Raw genomic sequence first — 20,111 nt, forward strand, 5'->3', positions numbered from 1 at the left:
AATGTTTTCAGCCATGTCCTTATCAATACTCAACAACGTGTAGGTTTTAATTCCTTTTTAGAAGATAAATGATGACAACTCAATAAAAGGGTGTGTGGTTGAAGGAGTACATTCTAACCGCTTTCAGAAAGCTGTTATTTAGCACAGAGATGGGATCTCAGGCAGCTGTCAGCATGGGAACCGACACTTCGATCAGCACCCACAGTGAGCAAGGAGCTGTGAGCCCAGCCCCCTCCGGAGCGCCACGCTCTCTCCAAAATAAATATTTTAGTGCCCATTTATTTAAAATTTTCCTTGAAACAGCCAGGTGCTCTTATGTACACACTGACAAAAATGGATTGAGTTCAACCTATTGATAAAAAATTCTCCCCAAAGTAATATCCACGTAATATGAACCTGAAGTCCAGCTGCCCATCTCTCATGTTCACAGTGTATGGCAACCAGACTGTCTGTGTTATAAAATAACATCCCTACCGTTTTAGGGTCCTTGGGTTTTCCTTTGTCCTTCGGGGCTGGTTTCGTGGTGACGGTTTCCTTTCCGCTTTTGTCCTACACTCCAAAGAAAAGAATAATTACAGTTACAAACAGAACAGAGGATTGATGGCTCCTGCTTTGGCATCTGTGGTATTTCAAATGCGGCTGGTCTGGCAGGACAGTGCTCGGTGCAGGACACACGGACGGAATCGCAGAAAGGCGGGATATGGAGCTTAGTTTAGCACCAGAAAGCACAAAAATTCTGGTATATACAGGCAGATTTTGTATTTACTAAAAAGCAATAATGCTGCAGCAGAAGATTAAGCTCCGAAGTCCATAACCACACAGACCAGTTAAAACATGACCAGTCTGACCCTGTGCCAGGGCCGCCGGCAGAGCTCGAGACACAACCACCTCCAGCATCTGAACGCCGGGTTCAAAGCTGCTGCTTCTCTGCACCCCAGAGGGGAACAGTGTAAGACCACAGATAATCATAATAAAGCATTTTACATATGGACAAACTTATAATTCGCTCTTTGTATAAGCTTCAGGAAGATAATGCACAATTTCGCTCAGGAACAGGTTATGCTTCCACACCTCTGTCTGTCCAAGCAACTTAATGTTTTACTGCTAATATAATGGTTTGGTCAAAGATCAAATATCTTGTAAACTGGTTGTCATTGCTTAAAAGAATGGATCCTGTCTGCCATTGCTAACCTAACGATATATAAATCATTTCAGTTTTAGGCTGGTCTGCTCATATCACAAAGAACAGAGTGACTTGCAAACTCCTGCTCACAGCTACAGGCAGCACTGACCTCGCAGCTTCAGACACTTTGAAGCCGCACAATTAGCTGAGTCTTGCTAAAGCACATCTCGAGACTGTTGGATCAAGTGTCCTTTGGCTGAACGTTGCTCATTATATGATAAAGGATTATGTAATGCAATATGCAAATGGTGTGAACACAGGGATAAGATTTTGTATACGTTGCCTTTCACTGTTCTTGCTGTTGTGTCGCTTTATTCCAGCATCCAGACTTGTGCAACTCTGTAATAAACAACATCTCGTCTCTGTGTGCTAAATTAGGCTCATTTGTATGCACACTGGGTAAAGAACCCTGTTTTGGGATAACACCAGGGCACAGGGTGGAACACAACACATAGACGATAATTAGTACCATCCCCGTGTTAATGACCTCCAGATTTAGCACCTTCCACTGCTTAGCTCGTTTCATATGGCCTCGCGTGTGCAGCGCTTTGCTGGGAAGAGTCTGACAGGTGTTTGTCAGCTGCATTTAATATGATTTAATGACAAATAAACGCTCCATTTCTCATTACTGACCTCTCCAGCCCATTCCTTCTTCATCTTTCTGGCCAGTTCTACTATTTTCCCTAAGACACCTGAAATTCCTACTCCCTGCAGAACCTCCTGGAACTGCTCCTCACTCCCAGCCTACAACTACTGCCCCGCAGCACGTGCAGCCACTGAACAAAGATTTCTCTGCCTCTCTACATGTTTTGGATACTTGGATACTCTGATCTGTTAACAAACCGTTACCACAGTTCCCTGCTCCACTCGCTGTCTTACCTCTCCAGAACTCCCTAAATACCACAAACCCTCCTTCTTCCAAATATTCAGCGCACAGCAAGACACCTCAGACTCACACTATGGTAGCAAGACAATCACGACACCTGGAGAGCATCTTCCAAAGGGTAGCTGCTGCAAATAAAAGCGAGGAACCTTCTTGGAGCAGCAAAAAACTGTTATTGTTTGCAAGTTATTAGCAGAAAATGTCCTACCTTTGAGTGCTTTGGTGTGGCAGGAGCCTTCGCTGAAGTATCGAAGTCCCCTGACAGGGCATCGATGGCTGCAGAGTCATCCGCAGGCTGCTGCAATGATTTTAGTTCTGAAGTCACACAACATGCAATACTTCCCAGTGTCACATTAATGTTTCAGAATTTATGTCTGCTTTAATTATCACTGTCTTGAAAGAAAACACACTTGGGCTCTATGCGTATGTAAGAACAGAGATGTCTGCTTGAGGTTTCCAAAATACACCATTTCTTTGAATACTGGACCTGAACATTCACAGTGCAGTTGTGCATAAACACTGTATTTATTGTGCAGAGTGACTCTCCACAAAAGTTTTACTGTCCATGCTGTCACTATTACCTACTGCATTCAATGGCATTTATGAGAATTCACAGTGAATCACGCCTTGAGCCTACAATAAAGCTACTTCCAATAAAAGATCAGAGCAGTATGAAACAAAGAGCAGAAATATGATAAATGTCACCTTTTCTTCTTTGTGTTTCGCATCATCCTTTGCTGTTGGCTTTACTGGTTTACCCTTGGGAAGAAGAAAGATTACATTGTCATTTTGAAATGGTCGAATAATTGTGAGACACATGTACGCACGTTTGACATCGGGAGTTTACAGATTACCAAAAAAGCTGAACCAATCTGAACTGATTTCTTTATTCCTCACGCTATTTACTCAAAAGTCAGTTCACGATGTGTTTTCATGCTCTGTTACTCCTACTACATCTGTGATATCATCTTTGTGCCGTCAGAGTCTACTGGAGAAACAGCCTCGTGCAGAGAAGATCAAACCACAGCGCGCAGGGAAAACGCCGAGGTGACATCCCTGTGTTCACTGTGTCCCCACGCGTGCCACGGAACCACGTGGAGTGGAAAGGCACTATTACCACAGCCCGCAGGTTTCTCCTGTTCATCAGCTTCTGTTTCAATTAAATGCATGCAAGGATATACAAAGCTACGCTAAGTATAGGATATGTACATGTTTGACTCTAATACATAAATCTAGAACACACAGTCACTTATTCCCCATTCTCCCCATAATTCCAAAGAGGACAGAACGCTCACGGGCACAATTTCTGTCTCAATAAAAGGAACAAAGCTCTTCGTACCTGCTCCCCCGACTCCAGCAGTTTTCGGTAGTCGGGAGGGATCGTCTCCTCTCGTTCTCCAAGTTTGTCTCTGTGTTCAGACTTAGCCTTTTCCTGAAAGCATCCAGGTTTGAACAGCGTTAATGATTTTGTTAGAAATATTAGCAAACAGTAAGTCACAGTGCCCATTAAACTCACGGCAAATGCCTTTTTTGTATTTAAAATTTTAAAAATACTAGAGAGATCTCATTTATTCATTTCACCATTGAATGTGTTTCATGCCTGAAGGTTTTAGAAATTACTAGCTGTCAAGAAGAGCACACATTTAATAAGTTGGACATATATATACACAGCAGTACACCAGCATAAAAACCTGAAATTATATCAACTTTCAGTTCTACTTTTCAGCAATATGGCCAAAATAAGTCATTTCATACTTCCACACTGCAGCTTTGACACCAAACTGATGTATTGCAATGTCTGAGCTGTGAAATCTCCTTCTAGACTCCAGCCTAAATTTATTCAGGAGTGTCTTATGGTGCCGTTTTTTCCTTATTTTTGTTTGGTTTGGTGTTTTGTTCTGTGTTTTTGTTTGTTTTTTCCCCAGTAAAGTCCTTTACCTTAAATACTTCAGTCTACAATTCACTGTTACTACTATGAAGTAACGTGTCCGATTTTCTTATTAGCAGAAATGTCTTTATACAATTACATAAAGAAAGACTGAACGAAGGAAAAACAAGCTGAAAGTGTTAAGTAAAAAAAAGAAGAGATTGATTAAATGAACATGTCTGCTGAAGAACTTGGTACCTGCGGGGTTAAAAAAGTCAAAGTTTAACAAAAAGACCACAAAATTAATTTTAAAAACAGATGCCAGAGAAGACACCTGAAAAATAATTAAAATAATGACAACGAGAGGTACTGAAATCAAAGTATTGCAAATTTTCTGTAACATTTCAACACTTACATTCAAATGGCTAAAGTATAGGAACTAATTCAACCTTTTTCACACAATCACAAGTAATCCAGCTGATTGAAGAGCAGAGTGCCTGCTCAGAAGCAAAATCATCTAAGTGAATGGGCTGATATGCCTACGGGTAGGACAACTTAACAGCGTGTTGCTTTTTTCTAGTAACCTTACTCCTACATCTGAAAATCACTTGCGTGTACTTCTCTGAGTGTATAGGAAGTATTGCACTATATGCTTTTAAAAAATATCCATAAGAAGTAAGGCAAGGATCTGTTTTGTTCTTTTTTTCTCTTTTTCTTTTATTTTCACCCAGACTGCAGAAGTTTCAGAGTGACTTTTGTTACCTTCACTTTATCCACAACGGGTTTGTTCTCATCAGGGTCTGGTTCCCTCTGTCCCAGGGAATCGGACAGGAGATCCAAGGCTTCGTCCATCTCTTTTCCCCCCTAATGAAGGATAAACACATTCATGAGTGCAAATTTGCTGTAAAAATAATTTAATATAAATGCTGACTAATGAACTGTCAGTTTCAGTAAACAATGAGCCATCAGCTCTCCCTCTGTAATTACACTGGAATTGCAAAAGCCAGGGGAAAAAACTACAGAATATTTAAGACCTACAAGAAACACGATTTTAGGAAGGGTTATGGAATTTATTTAATGGCTTTCTTTTGTTACACATAAGCCTACCTGATCTAATGAGAAGAGTTCCTCAAAAAGAGTGTTTTTTGGTAACTGCCATTCATTTTGCAAACATCACGATCACTGCATATCAGCTGCTAAGGAAGTCTTAATCTGAATTAGAGCTTATTAACAATTTATCTTCACAATATGTATGGTCTTTTGCTAATTCACACTGGTTTTATTCAAACACTGGTTAGCAAAAAAAAGCCCTTAAACGCAATTAAAACCCTGGTGGGATGAGCTTTGTACTCTTTGCAATCAGTCTGGAAACACTAGAGGGAGCTCCCACCGCACAGATTACAACAGGAAAAGGAGGAGGAGGACAAATTACGACTATTAATTAACACATGCACCAGATGCACATGCACTGTGCTGGTGGTAAAAGCGGGTGCTGCCTGTCCCTCTGTTAACCCTGAACTCCTCCGCCTATAGGCTTAACAGATGACTTGGCCACTGTGCCAATGACTACACTATTATTATTTTAAACGTTCTCATTACCTAACGAGGAACAGAAAGCTGTGTTCTGTCTAAAAAAAACACCAGACAGACCAGTCTTTGCACTCAGTTAAACATAAAGTGCCCAGAAACTCATGCTTTCTCTCTTTCCTCCCAATGGCCAGTGTGACAATAAGTTATTTAACTTCTCAACACTCTGCGTGAGTAAAACTGGCCAGACCGTGCTCCCTTCTCTCCTCCATAGCCCATCTTTGGTTCGAGATACGATGGACAGAGGGGTCGCTTACCGAGGCGGGAGCTGGAGGGGCTGCTGATCGCAGGGAGGAAACGGCGGCAGCGGAGATGACCCCCGAGGAACCCGCGGGCTCCTCAGCCCGCTCGGTGCTCTGGAACGAGACACAGGGTCAGTGCTGGCAGAGGGCTGCAGAAACACCGCCAGATTCAAACCACCTCGTGAACACATTGAACTTGGCACTTCCTATAGATTTACTCAGCATGACTGTAGGTAAGGGTAGCAGCAAACAATCATTGACGCTTAAAGAACATTTTAAAAATAACTATCAAGGCCTTATATTTGTTCTGAAACTGTTTGTTTTATTTTCGGGGAATACTGTTTAATTTAATTGCTCTCCCATTAATTTATTGCATAAAATATTTTGCAACTTTCATCAATTAATTTAAGAAAGTTTAGGAAGGAAAACAAATAAAATATGAAGATAGATGAAACAATTTGAAAATAAACCAGATTTCCAGAAATCAAATCTACTGACCTTTATTACAGTTGGTGTAGGTAACGGTGCAGATGGCAATGGTGAAGCGGAAAACCCTGCTGTCAAACCCTCTAGGAGATCATCTTCACTCATGGGCTATCATTAAAAACAACAAAAAAGACACTTGTAGTCCTTTTCATCTATTAAAAACTGAACAGGTAACAAAATCTGTCTCCATTATTAAACTGAAGACCGAGGAACCTTAGTGACATTTGGGTAAGTAACTCATGAATGAGACATCTGTCTGAATATTCACTTTTTTTACCTGGGACTTTTCTTCTGGTTTTGGTACAAGTGGTTTTCCATCTTTATCCTATAAAAGAAAAATCCCTTTGTGTTAAACCAAGCAGTCCACAAATGACCATGCGAGACAATTGCTCTGAGAGCATTTGCTGACCGACGGACAGTGTTACACAAAAATGACCCAACCAGTAACCTCTAGCACCAAGTACTGTTACTCCACGTGTCATCTAAAAAATCCAGGTCCTGTAAGTTACAGACGTCTGAGTGCTGAAAAGCAACACAGCGTGCGGGATTCTGAGCTCCCCAATTTGCATTTCAACTTCCACGGCAACAGCACCATGAATAAACAAACCCCAAGCTCTGGATGCCAAGCCCGGGGGGCCGTTGTCCTTCCACCCCGGCAGCTGTGGCGGGTGCTGTGCAGCTCTTGGCTGTGCCCAATAACCCGTTTATCTTGAACGAGTCGAAGCGATGTTTGTAAAAATGGCAGCTTGCAGCACTGTGGGTTTTTTAACAGCTTTGACCAATCACAGTATTTTAAGTACTAAAACACAAAAAGCTAATGAAAGACTCCAGTGCACTAACACCAGTCAAACTGATGATGTGTAGGTACAGGTATCTAAACCACTCCCGTGCCGATGCCTGTCTAATGACTGATGCCAGATATGCAGGAACTCCAATAAGAACTTTCATATACTATAAAAATGGCTGAAGCAAACATCAGTATTTCAAAATGAAATGGAGTTGCAGTTTCATCTGTCTATTCTGAGGAATGAGGAGAAAGTATGGCTAAAATAGCATATTAAATAAATTACTTTTGCTTCTGTTAATCTGTACTCTGGAGGAATTGTTTCTTCATCTTCGCCTAGTTTTTTGTGTTCTTCCTGTTTGTTTTTCTCCTATGAAGGTAAAATAAAAATAATATTAATAAAACCAACAAAACATACATGCATATAAGCAAGTTTTCAAGGTTTTCAGTGTACTGATTCAAATTAGTCTTTCAATCCAACTACCAGATAAAAGTCTCACGGAAATCACAAGGGTTGTTGGAAGGCGAAAGAATATAGATTTTTCAATGACTTACTTGAGGCTCTGTGTTAAAATAACAAGATCAGCGGAAAAAACTCCAAAGTTTTACCTATTGTTCCTAATTTAAACAAGTCATGATAAATTTGGTTCCTTTTGCAAAAGGACCACGCTGTTCAGCGCCCCTGCTGTGCGTGTTAATTCAGCTTTGGTTCAGCAGTGAGACACTAAGCAAATGTGGATTTTAGAAGGTGAGGGAACCACTGCATGGTAATAGTCAGAATGATTAAGGAAATGTGCTCACTGTGTTGAAATCCCACTAGTGCTTCCTAAGCAGAAGTGAAAGTATTATCTCTAAGTTTTTCCTGGACTGAGGAAATACAGTCACACTGAAGATAATGGTATCAAAAGTCTATTTTTTGAGGTCTGGCTGTTTCTCTACCTTGACCTTGTCCACAGCGGGTTTGTTTTCATCCGGATCAGGCTCTCTCTTTCCCAGGCTGCTGGACAGGGCTTCCAGCGCTTCGTCTGCCACGTGACCAACCTGTGAGGGCATCGGGACAGCAAGAACAAATCAGTTCTGAGTCTGCAGTTCAGCTGCAGCTGAAGAAACCTGTTGTCCTGGTTTTGTTAAAAACAAGTTTCTCTTTCAGTGAATTTGCCTGTCAGCTAAAGCTTCATATGAGCTGCATCTTCCTGGAGAACCAGATACATGTTTTGGTAAACATAGCAATAGAATGTGAGATATTGATAAGATGGATGGACATCTCGCGAGAGGGGCAGCGAGAAACACGTGACCAAAAACTGACCAACTGTGTATAACATCCCATTCATGTGATAATTCATATAAAAGTGGGAGATCATGAGGATCTCGTGCCTTTTTCCCTTTTCCCTATGGTGACATTAGGAGAGGACCTTGTGAGTCGCCCCAGCGAACCGAGGCCAGTGACAGACTGAATCCAGCTCCGGTTGGCTGCAGAGTCCAGTCCAGGACTTCGGGTGCCGGTTCTGCAGTTGCTGGGACTTTCCAGATTGGTTTTGTATATTTTGTATTACTTTCTCTATTTTATCAGCAGCATTAGTAAAACATTGTTAATGTTTCCAGCTCTCTTCTCTCTGTCCTTCTTTCCCTCCTGATCGCCTGTTCTGAGTGGGAAGGGGGGAGAGGGGATTAACGATACATCTGCCAGGGTTTTATTGTCACCTCGCAATCTAAACCCTCGACACCCATTCATACACTACCAACGCCAACCATGTAATACTTAAGGTAAAAATTAGAGAAGTAAACTTAAAAACTGTGATGCTCCTCTCCCTGATGGTCTTCAGGTACTTGGGATCTGCCAAGTTCATGGCATAAGGAGACTTTCACAGGGCTGTTCTGTAAACTGGCTTTTCCCTTCCAAAGACTTACAGCTACAATGTTCCACAGGGCAGGGGGTTTGTTTTGTATTGTTTTTTAATAGAAGCACGTATATTCTGAGAAGAGATGCAAGAAAGCGAGCGATTAATGTACTCTTCTGGAATGTTCACTAGGACAATAATGATTTTGTTTGGTAGAATTTGTTTTTCCTGCAGCATCTATCAAGTTTACAAACAGCATGCGTTTTAGAGCACCAAGAGCTGGAGCAGACCAGCTTGACTTTCTCGGTGTCGAAGGCCGCTGACCTTCCCTGTTCAGTTTGTGCTTTACTCGACGGTTTGGAAAGCTCTGTGTGTTGCCTCTGCGGAGGAGGAACACGCGTCGTGACCACCACCGCATAAACGAGCTCTGCTTTACCTCCCGCCGGGACTACTGACCGGAGACACGGCCGGCGGGGCTGCAGACTGCACCGCGCAGGCTGCGGCGCGGGGGACGACCGCGTCCTCGGCAGCTCCTGCAGGCGCGGGGTCCGAAGGCTTCTGAAACAGAACATTCACACTGTGTTTTACTGAATATGCTCAGAAACCCAAAACACACCCGTTAAATGGCTTTTCTTTTTTTAATACAGTATGAAACAAGACAGAAAAGTCTAAATTCGAAGGTAGGAGCCCCTCAGTTAAGGACTAAGTGACTATACTGCGTGTTCCACTGAAGGCAGTAGGGGGAAAAAGAGAAACAGAAGAAAACATTTTCATTGAAAGAATAGCAGCACTACCCAGTCCCAGCAAAGCGATCAGTGTCAGTGTGTTCGGTGAACAGGGAAGATGCACCTTGGACGTGCCGCGGGGCTCCGGTGGTTTGGGCTGCTCCACAGGCTGCGCGCGGCGGGAAAAGTCTTTCGAAAACTCATCAACGAGATCGGATTCACTCAAAGGCTGCAAAACAGACATTACGTGGTACAGGTGACTCACTGCCGCTTTTGATTTATTTTATCAAGAATTCTCTCTCGACTACTCAGAAAGCAGAAAAACTTTTGCATCCCACACCAAAATAACCATTCGCATTTATGTGCAACGGAACAGCGTGAATGTCACAGTGCAAAAAATTAAGAAAACTACTTTTCAGAATGAGTCAGTTGCTTTGTTATCAAAAGTCAATATAATGCAGAGAACACCACATTCAATACTGTTTACAGAGCTACTGAACAGCAAAATCCAAACTCTAAATTAGAAAAATATAATGCTAATATTTACTGGATAGTATTCACTATAACAGCATCATGTTGCTGTAGTATTTCAAATATAAATTACATGTAGGTAGTGGAAAGCAGCGCCATCAGATTATGATTCTCCCCTTTTAATGTTTTTCCAGCAGAAGCGGGTTTACCCAGAGGCTGTATGGGCTGAAGCTCCCTCAGCCTCCCACCGACGCTGACACCGGTTTGCACCACGCACGGGGGGAAGGTGAATGAACTGCAGCTCTAGTTCCCTGCTGCGTGGTCTGTTACAACCTGTTGGCACTACGTGATCCAGTACTGCGTGATCTATAGGCTTCGATCTATCACTAGTGCTCCTGGAACACTCTGAACTACTGTTTACACCTAAATGTCTAAATCTTTGCCTGCAGTGATCGCCATTCACCTGCTACACATAACTTAATTGATTAGGGCTCATTTTGTCAAATTCATAACATGTAAAATTACGTTTTATAAAGGAGAGTCTCCTACTTTCTCTCCCACTTGCCTTCCTTTGTTGATCAGTGCCCCTAAGTCTTTATAAAATGTCTCACATAAGGCCCCACTTTTCATAACGACTGAATTCTTTCACTAAAGCAAAAAAAGCTTTTAGGCAATAACCGTGTTTTTCACAAAAATAACGACACTGCATGTAATTAAGGGTATGCAGAATGGAGGCCCGAGCTAACAGAAGCCCGAGCTGCAACCACGAAGGAAGAAGAGCTTTGCATTCACCAGGGATCAAGGAAGAACTGTGAGTGACTGAGGCTTTTTCACCTATTGACACAACTCTCTTGTTTTGCTGGGTTTGGTTCCACAGATCTAAATGGCTGATGTCCCCACAGGAATGCCGGTGAACACATCCTGCTCAAAGCTATTGCCTTCTTCAAGTCATAAAGAGTTTCTCAGTTTCTCCAGTGCACAGTTCCTTTGCTTTTTCTAATTTTTGCTTTCTTCCTGTGCATTTTCAACTAACCTTTCTAACTTTCAATCTTTTCAACCCATCATGCACTTTCTAGGCCATGATGGATACTTTCTGCAAGTGCAAGCTGCTCTTTGTGGTTAGGGAAATGTCTACAGCAGCTTTTGCCTTCTTTCCAGTCGTGTTCCTTTGTATATGATGACCCATGACATGTCAAGAAAACAAAAGGTTTTCCTGCCTCACCTCTCTCTGCCCTTCAACAGCTCCAACAGACTTGCATGAACACCTCACAGCAACTCCCCAACCGCTTTTCTTTGTGCCAGGAGCCATTCCTGTAACCCTCTCCTATTTCAGTGATCTCTCAACTGTTTTGTTGCGATGGGCTCTTCACTCACGACCAGTGAATTTCAATTAAACTTCCACCTGATCAGCAGGTTTTGTGCAAGGAAGTAAACGCACAAACAGACCAACAGACTCACAAACGGCACAGGGAGAAGTGGCGGCAGAGAGGGAGAAAACAGGGCGTCCGTTCACACTCCTGCAATAGTGACAGTTTTCTAACCTTAGGTTTTTCCTCAGGCTTGGGCAATATCGGTTTTCCATCTTTATCCTAAAAAAAATTAAACATTATTGACATTTTTCCATTGTTACAATAAGTGCTTCATAAGCACCAGCAAAACGATGTAAAATGAATGATACACACAAGGTGAAATCAGTAACAGGAATCCCCCTAAATCTTACATGGCCAGGAAAGTGGATAAAAAAAGCAAATCACAACAAAAATGGGCCAAGGGACCAAAGAGAGTTCATTCCTATCAGTATCAATATGCAGCAGGAATTAATTCCATAGTAAACCAGCGGGAATTCATCAGCAGTAAAACATGTTTTGAGTGCAAAACCCAAACTTTTGCACTTGAACAGACGCGGTTAAATCCCAGGTCTGTAGTCAGATGGCCTTGAAATATCTAAAATGGGATGAAACTGCTCCTTTCAAAATAGAAAGTCAACATCGAGCTCCAGCAAGGTCAGTTTATATAGCAACCTCGTTCGCATGAGTTATACCAATAACCATGGCAAGTATTTTCAGCTCTGAATTTTATGGAAAACACATTTCAGCTGTATTGTTTTGCTATTGCTTAACCTTGAACAAATCTCCCACCACTTGAAGCAACAGCCTGAAAAAATGAGTTACTTTTCATACCATTTTAAACCAGCGTTTTCAAGGCTGCGTCACAAATCGGTACCCGAGAGCGCTTCTTAAAGGGACGGATTTCACAGCAGAGAGGTTCAGTATCAGAAACCAGTAACCCCACTCTTGGAGAAGGAATGTGCAACTGGGAAGATACACTTATCACCAACCGCAGAAAGCCAACAATTAAATATTAGTTTTGCTTGTTTTCTGTGTGTTCTTTCCCTCTCTGTGATGAAATAAAGCATCAGACACAGCTCACTATTTACAAAGCAGTTGAGATATGAAAAGCTTACCAACTCTGGTGTTAACCTGTATTCCGGAGGTATCGTGTCATCACGTTCTCCAGTCTTCTCTTCTTTTTTCTCTTTAGCTTTTGCCTTAAAAACAAAGAACGAAACCCAACCAATTAGGGAAATTAAAATAAACACCTCAAAGTACACTCAACTTCTCTATCAAGATTCTTCAGCCTGCTGTTCAAAGAAGTACTAGCATCACACAAAATTATTCCATATATCAAGATATTAAAACTCCTCAGTTTATTCATATCAAATTTCTGTCATAAAATCATTGTGTCTTAAGAATCAACACCATATGTGAATACGTTACTTTAAATTCTAAAAAACTTCAGGCACTATTCTGAGCTGTAACATCCAGTCAGGTACTTCAAGAATTTTTGGGTTGTACAAAATCCTCAGAATCACTTTGATTCTACAATCTGTAATCCTGTATCTTCTTCCGTCTCTCCTACCGAAACACAGCCTTTAACTCTCTGGACCCCCTCGGTGAAGCAACGCATCCACTAAGTTATCTGAAGGCCCAGACTCACTGAATCTGCAACACAATGTGGTGCTTTCTGCCAAAATTGGGCTCCAGCATCTTCTCTCGGCAACAAAGACTTTCTGCTATTTCCCTGTCCTTTGTCTGCTCTGAGCTGTAGGTGAAAACAGGGGAAAATAACTGCTGTTGGCAGGGCTATAGGCAGAGTTTGCAAAACTGAACTAAAAAGTCAAAGTTTAACATGCAAACACAGGGCTACTGTAAAAATCTAACTGTTGAAGAAAAACAAAGGTCTTGGGAGACACGGCAAAAGACCCAAATCGGAAACATAATGAGGTCTGATAGAAAAATAAGTACATGCGTGAAAACCCCCAAAAGTTAATTAAAAACACAACAGCAGACACATGCAAAACAAAAGCTTGCTATCAGTTGTACCCAGTGCTTGGGGAAAAAACCAGTGCGACTACCACCAGCACGGGGAGAAGTGTACGTGTGTATGCTTATAGCCAAATAAAATGCCTTTAGTTTTCCTGACTATCTTCTATTCTGTCTGTATACACTCGGGATACCTTCGCTTCTTAACCACACAAACTCAGACATTCCTTAGGCCTTGCACTGTTTTTATTTTACACGCTTGTACAGGATCTAACGAGGAGGATTCAGGATTCCAAGGGAGAGTCCGAAAGCTGCTGTAAAAAGGAGTAAGATTATACCTCTGACACCTCTACAACAGGAGTAGGGTCTTCAGGCTCAGGTTCAGGTGCACCAAGAGTATCAAGAAGAGCTTCCACTGCATCATCTTTGATATCCTGCATTTAAGGAAATACACAAATAATTCTGTTATTTCCTTTAAGTGACACAGGCTTTACCTTACACATCTCTTATGCTCTATATGAAGCAAAAAGCCAGCACCAGACTCGTAATTCCTGCTTGGCTTTACCTAATTTCATTAACATAAAATTGCAGGATATGGCAAATTACGTGATAAGAATAGCACAGTGTAATCAAGCCGTATCTCCTCTTAGGGAGAGATGAGAGGAAAAAGAAAGAAAGAAAAAAACCCCAGGATTTCCATATGTTTTGGAATGGCAAACCCAGGAAGTGTAAGGTCACACTTGCTTTCTACATAGCAAAAAAGAAAGGTTTGTAAAACAGGAGAAATTACGTCATGTCTGAGTTCTAAACACACCTCGCATAGCTAAGGAAACACATACATTTCTCTACTGCCCCTAGTCAGAAGAACTACAGCTACTCCGCAGAGAATCCAGAAGGAGAATCATCCGGCCCACTAAGGCCGGATCTTTAAGGCAGAGCCTGGACAATAGCAATTCCTATTACTCCTGCGCTTTCTATGACAAACAGGATTTACAACCGAAAATGAGGACGATGAGCATCTTTACAGGATCACACACATAAAATATGGTGTGTGCTTGTAGATTTTAATTAGAAGTTAACCAGTAAAGAATGAGTGTGCATACCTCTTCTGATTTTGCTTTCTTCTCCTCAGGAGGAGCAGATGTCTTGAGTGAACTTGCTGCTTGTGCTTGCACGATTTCTCCTTCTTTACCGGGTTTCTACAAGAGATAGGAAGTTACACGCAAATTTGCAAAAATAAAAAGGACGGAAGAATTGTTAAGATCATTTAAAAGTGAAATATTATTATAAAAATGGCACTATTTCACTGCAATAAAGGCACGTAACGGTGCAAAAAGTATCAATACCTCTGTTGGACTTGTCTTCTCTTCAGCAGGAGCAGCACTAGAGGTGAAGTCGGACGACAGTGCCTCTGCAAGCTCATCATCCGTCATTGGCTTCTGAGAAGGAATTGCAAACTAGGTGATGATCATTAAAGTTAAAACGTCAGTGCTGCCAAACCCAGTTTAAAGATCTGTGTGCTCCATGCTGACTCACGCAAACACATGAGCACATGTTGCTGTTGCAGGAAAAACAGAGAGATTTCCCCTCACTGGTTGATTAATATTTTAGATAGGCTTTTATGTTTATATGTTAAACTTATAAACAGTAAAATTAAGCTGGCTTAAAGAAATACCTTGCTAAGTACAGAAATTCAGGTAATCTTTGCTAAAGACATTACAAAGAGACTCCTACACGCACAGCTACTATTTCTTCCCTGTGTTATTATAATCCCAAATATCTCTATAAGTCTTTATTTGACTTGTTTCATCTTCAGCCAGTGTCCTGAAAATTCCTACTTACTTATTACAAACATCTGTGCCAAATTCTATTTTGTTTTATCAGTATTTACGTTGTGTGACACCCTACAGCCCTCTCCCACTTCCTGGGATTTTGGAAGACAGGCAACACTGAATTTTTTCTAGGAATCTAATGGTAATTGGGTTATTTCCACCTTCCAGTATAAAAAACCCAAGTCTTACTTCATCCTGGTCATCCACTTTCGGTGGGACTCCATCTTTGCCATGTCCTTTGCTCTAGAATGAGAATTAGTCTTGTGGTAAATGGGAAGCAAAGCCACACAAAATGAAAGAAAACACACACCGGGAATTTTTGGTTTTGACTCACTGACCTTCAACAATTTAACGTACTCTGGAGGGAGGCTACCTTCCCGTTTGCCCAGTTCTTCCAGGTATTCTGAAGAGAAACCTTCCTATGGAAAGAACACACGCATTAATCTTTTTTGTACTCATTTTAATTGAGAAAAATGTCTAACGTGGAGCTATGTGTGGTGATCCTTCTGGGCAGCAAACGCGAGGCTGGGTAGGTCAGAGGGACCGTCCTGAGCGTGGCTGTTGGGTGTCTTTGGGAACCTCGTGTCACGCACACGTGTCCCGTGTGGCTTCAACCACGCACGTGGTTCAGCAAAGCTCTGCACCTGCACTGACAGGTTCCTCTGCGCTGACAGAAACCACTTCAGTGCCCCAGACCATACGATATATTGCTGTATTTTAAATATTTACAAATTCAAACATTTTTATTACAGCTGACTACTGCACTGAGCCATTGACCTCGTAATCCTAAACCTTCTTACGTTACTCTCCCGTTCTGACTCAGAAGTATGTATTCTTCCCCATGTTTTACTCTTCCTCAAAAAGAAATGAAATCTTGGTTGTTTGTACTCTTTTTTACCCCCATCCCTGCCCTTGGTAAATCCGTGCTTGGAAATCACTTCAAAAGCAACAAACTCCCATTGTTGGTACTTCACTATTTTCTAGTGCAATACAAACATAACTGCATCATTTCTGTATTACTGAAAACAACACCAAAATGCAACCCTGTAAGCTCTGTTTTTCCTGTTAGCACAGTGAGAATTACTGGATCCATGTAGCAGTGAGCAACTACAGACATATTTCAGAGACTAATGTTGTAAAACATAAAAACACGTGAAATACCGTAACTTCGGGGCCGGTGTAAACAGGACTAGGAGGCACATGTTCTTCAGGTCCACCGAGCGTATCTATAAGGCTATCTAGTGCCGACTCATCCATACCAGCCTAAAATAAAAAGCGGATCATTATATAAGTTATCATACTGTACAAAGGATAAAAAAAAGCTGAATAATCTCCTGAATGTGTAGAAAACTCCTCAAAATGAAACCAAAAGTTTATTTGAGTAGGTCCTGCACTTGCCAGTTTTTTCAGTGAGAACTGTTCTTAAATCCTTTCCCCACTGTCAGTAATAAGATCATGTGTATTTATATACTATCTGACATACACGCACACATATATAAATATAACTGAAGACAAAGAGTAACCAATTTTATGCTAGTTGTGGAAAAAGTGATTTTTAAAAGTCCTATTTGCCACAACACAAATGACTCAGCAGTAGTTTGCTACGTTTTCTTTCAGATAGTCCTTCACCACCATGCATAACTAGTACACAGCAATATCTCAGCGGTCACCGATTCACGTTTTCTGGGACGTGTTTCAGAGAGAGAAACACACCCCGAGACATTTCCACATGGGGGGCGTTTGCCTGGGCTGTGTTCACCAACCTCAGCACTCGATTTATCAGCTGCAGCAGCCGCGCTGGCACCGGCTGCGCCTGCACCAGCCGCCGCGGACGCCTTCTCAGACACGGGCTGCAGAAACACGAGAAGAATCATTGTTATACCGCCCTACGCTGGAAATTCTGGAGACAAACCAAAGTAAAACGGCGATGTTCTACTCAGGCATGCATATCTATTGTTCCTCTTCACCTACACCTTGAATAAGAAAAGATAAGCTGGTTCTGGGTCCTGTCTGAGTGCTCTGGAAGTTGAGTGGCTGCAGCCTGCATGATACTAAGCTCAGCTTAAAATGTTCAGCTCTGAGGCTGCGCTTATCTTTTGGACTCAGCAGCTGGACAGCGCAACACTCAGATGCTTGGGCAGAGTGAGCTGCTGTCTACCTGCAATACTAGACAGAACACACTGTTTGCAGTGTGATTTTATCGTGAGAAAAGCATGTAATTTTAAGTACCTCCTTTATTTTAACTTTGCCAGTAAAAGAAACATGCAGTGTAGAAAGACTATGAGGCCCCTTCAAAGTCCCTTTTGAAAGCTTTCGTTTGCACCCGATAGCTCTCAATGCAGCACTAACAGCAGGGTGAACAAACAGGCAGGGTGAACTCCTCCAGGGGTTGGGTGCCGGAGCAACAGCCACACAAACGCAGACCGCTGCATCATTTACCCATTCGCTGCAGAAAGGTGGGTTCCGGTACTGAGGCAGGAGTCCTTCAGGCTACTCCGGCCTTGTCACCCAGACAGAGTACATCAAAATATCTCAATCCTGACCCTACTACACTTCTGCTCCAACTTTTTGACATGACCCTTCCCCAGCTGTTTCCCCGACCCTTCTGTTCCTTCTTCCCTCTTGCAGTCACGGTATAGGGGCTGCCCTGCTGCACACAGACACCTGTAACTTGGTGACCTGTGCGTCTGGAGCCAGCCCAGCAATGACAAACACGCCATGGGCTCCACAGAACAGCCGCTCACCCAACAGCGAGAACAGATGTACCGAGAGGGCAGCAGAGGCGGATGCACGTCAGGATCACCAAACAACCAGCACAAACGGCCAACACCGTCTGCCTGGACAGCTCCATCTGCTTATGCATTAACAGGGTTGGCTGGAGGAGGTGTGCTCAGGATGTTAATTAGCGGGCAAAATGTGAATTTCCTAAGTCCTGGATTTTAGAGCAGCACGAGGAGGTTTGTCACACACTCCTTTAAACACAGGGCAGCTTTCGAGCTTTTCTACACGGTGATTTTTGTGGGCCTGTGCTCACTTACCACAGCCAGCACAAGAATCTGCCTTGACATAGACGGCTAACACCTACCGTAACATAAATAACAAACTGGATTGCTGCTCTACAAACCTTCGCTGTCTCTGTGGAGGGTGCTGGTGGACGCTGGTCAGCCTGAGCTGCAGTTACTTTTCCAGTGTCATTTGGTTTAGAAGTTGTCACAGAAGGTGAGGTTTGGCTTTTTGCCTGTTTGGACATAAACTATTAGTATTAGATATGGAAACAGTTTGTTTGGCTTGGATTTTCTTTATTTTTTAGGAAAGGAAAGGAGAAGGGGAACAGGAAGGGGAAGGGGAAAAGGGAAACGGAAAGGGGAAAGGGGAAAGGGAAAGGGGAAAGGGGAAAGGGGAGAGGGAAAGGGAAAGAGGAAGGGGAAGGGGAAGAGGAAAGGGGAAAGAGGAAGGGGATGGGGATGGGGAAGGGGAAGAGGAAGGGGAAGGGAAAAGGGAAAGGGAAGGGGAAAGGGGAAAGGAGAAAGGGGAAAGGAGAAAGGGGAGAGGGAAGGGAAAGGGAAAGGGAAGGGGAAAGGAAAGGTGAAGGGGAAGGGAAAGGGGAAGGGGAAAGGGGAAAGGGAAAAGGGGAGAGGGGAGAGGGGAGAGGGAGAGGGAAAGGGAAAGGGAAGGGGAAAGGAAAGGTGAAGGGGAAGAGGAACGGGAAGGGGAAAGGGAAGGGGAAAGGAAAGGGGAAAGGGAAGGGGAAGGGAAGGGGAAAGGGGAAAGGGAAAGGGAAAGGGGAAAGGGAAGAGGAAGGGGAAGGGGAAAGGGAAGGAAAGAAGAAAAATTCTACAAGCCTCTGTTAAAAATAAAATGGAGAAAAATGATACAACTTACGGCAGCGGGTTCCTTCTGCCTCTCTTCAGCCAGCTGTTTATTTTGAGAGTCTGTCGGCTGTCATAAAACAAAATAAAACGAGGCTTACCCTTAGCACGGTTCAGCTGTGGAACATGCTCCACCCCGGGTCACACCAGCACAGTCCCGCCCCACGCGCCCGGTTCCGCCCGCCAGCCCCTCACCGGCGCCGGCTCTGCCGCACCGCGCCGCGGTTCGCACCGCACGGCGGCCGCGCGGACCCCACCCTCTTTTGGCAAAGTTAGCCAAAGGCCAAAGTACAACTCGCCAAAGGTGAAAGATAAGTATTTACCTTGGTCGACTGCGTGTTTTTTCCAGATTCCATTTTGGTTGTTGGTATGGACTGAAATACAAGCAACACACACACAGAGAGGGGTTAATATGCTTGGTTATTTCTAAGAGGCCAGCTTATTCAAGACAATCACCAAACAGGCTCACGCTTGTGAGCACACGTGCTGTGAAACCGATCTACGCTGCTCTGGCCTCGCAGTTCGCAACACCGGCACAGACCCCGCGATCCCCGTGATCTGAGGGCGAACACACACGCTCCTCGCACCAAGGAGCAAAAACAGACAAAGAAGATTTTAGACAAATAAAATGAACTGTTTGATTTACACCTGGAAGTTTTCTGCAGCCGTGCTGCAAAATTTACTCCAGCAATTCATCCCAAAGTGCACTGAGCAATAGATTACTGGTAGTAGAAACATGTAGGAACAAACCCTCTATCCTGCACATACACTATTTAAAGTTAGTACGAGACAAATAACAGCTTTTTTTTCCCCTACTAGCCTATTAAAAATCAGTGAACAACTAAAATCAACACCAACAGAGTCTCCTAGGCAGCAGTTTACATTTGTTCATCATTTGTAATGTTTTCATTTCAGCTGCCAAGCACTAATTACCCTTTAGACACATCCAGCTCCTATTTGCTAGCCGACCACACAGAGAAGCTGGCTAAATTAGTTTAGCATTTGTTACACAAGTGTTCAC

General features: G+C 42.9%; 1 protein-coding gene across 11 annotated transcripts in view; it reads right to left on the bottom strand.

The window, feature by feature from the left end:
* Window positions 1-20,111, bottom strand: part of CAST (calpastatin) — a gene marked incomplete at its 5' end in the record, with an annotated part of 59,613 nt that overhangs the window by 3,968 nt on the left and 35,534 nt on the right. For 5 of the 11 annotated variants that reach the window (XM_082074439.1, XM_082074444.1, XM_082074446.1 and 2 more), the window contains 25 exons: window positions 475-554; window positions 2,275-2,364; window positions 2,772-2,825; window positions 3,406-3,498; window positions 4,696-4,797; window positions 5,778-5,876; window positions 6,261-6,356; window positions 6,526-6,573; window positions 7,319-7,402; window positions 7,972-8,073; window positions 9,327-9,428; window positions 9,720-9,824; window positions 11,608-11,655; window positions 12,531-12,614; window positions 13,064-13,168; window positions 13,728-13,823; window positions 14,493-14,588; window positions 14,736-14,828; window positions 15,411-15,464; window positions 15,560-15,640; window positions 16,383-16,484; window positions 16,985-17,071; window positions 18,346-18,459; window positions 19,104-19,160; window positions 19,414-19,464. In XM_082074439.1, coding sequence (XP_081930565.1) covers window positions 475-554; window positions 2,275-2,364; window positions 2,772-2,825; window positions 3,406-3,498; window positions 4,696-4,797; window positions 5,778-5,876; window positions 6,261-6,356; window positions 6,526-6,573; window positions 7,319-7,402; window positions 7,972-8,073; window positions 9,327-9,428; window positions 9,720-9,824; window positions 11,608-11,655; window positions 12,531-12,614; window positions 13,064-13,168; window positions 13,728-13,823; window positions 14,493-14,588; window positions 14,736-14,828; window positions 15,411-15,464; window positions 15,560-15,640; window positions 16,383-16,484; window positions 16,985-17,071; window positions 18,346-18,459; window positions 19,104-19,160; window positions 19,414-19,464 — 2,123 coding nt within the window. The remainder of the gene's footprint in view (window positions 1-474; window positions 555-2,274; window positions 2,365-2,771; window positions 2,826-3,405; window positions 3,499-4,695; window positions 4,798-5,777; window positions 5,877-6,260; window positions 6,357-6,525; window positions 6,574-7,318; window positions 7,403-7,971; window positions 8,074-9,326; window positions 9,429-9,719; window positions 9,825-11,607; window positions 11,656-12,530; window positions 12,615-13,063; window positions 13,169-13,727; window positions 13,824-14,492; window positions 14,589-14,735; window positions 14,829-15,410; window positions 15,465-15,559; window positions 15,641-16,382; window positions 16,485-16,984; window positions 17,072-18,345; window positions 18,460-19,103; window positions 19,161-19,413; window positions 19,465-20,111) is intronic. The other 6 variants (XM_082074447.1, XM_082074441.1, XM_082074445.1 and 3 more) reach the window with 5 other exon arrangements.

Source organism: Streptopelia decaocto (assembly GCF_964273445.1).
Source record: "Streptopelia decaocto genome assembly, chromosome: Z".
Classification (NCBI taxonomy): Eukaryota; Metazoa; Chordata; class Aves; order Columbiformes; family Columbidae; genus Streptopelia; species Streptopelia decaocto.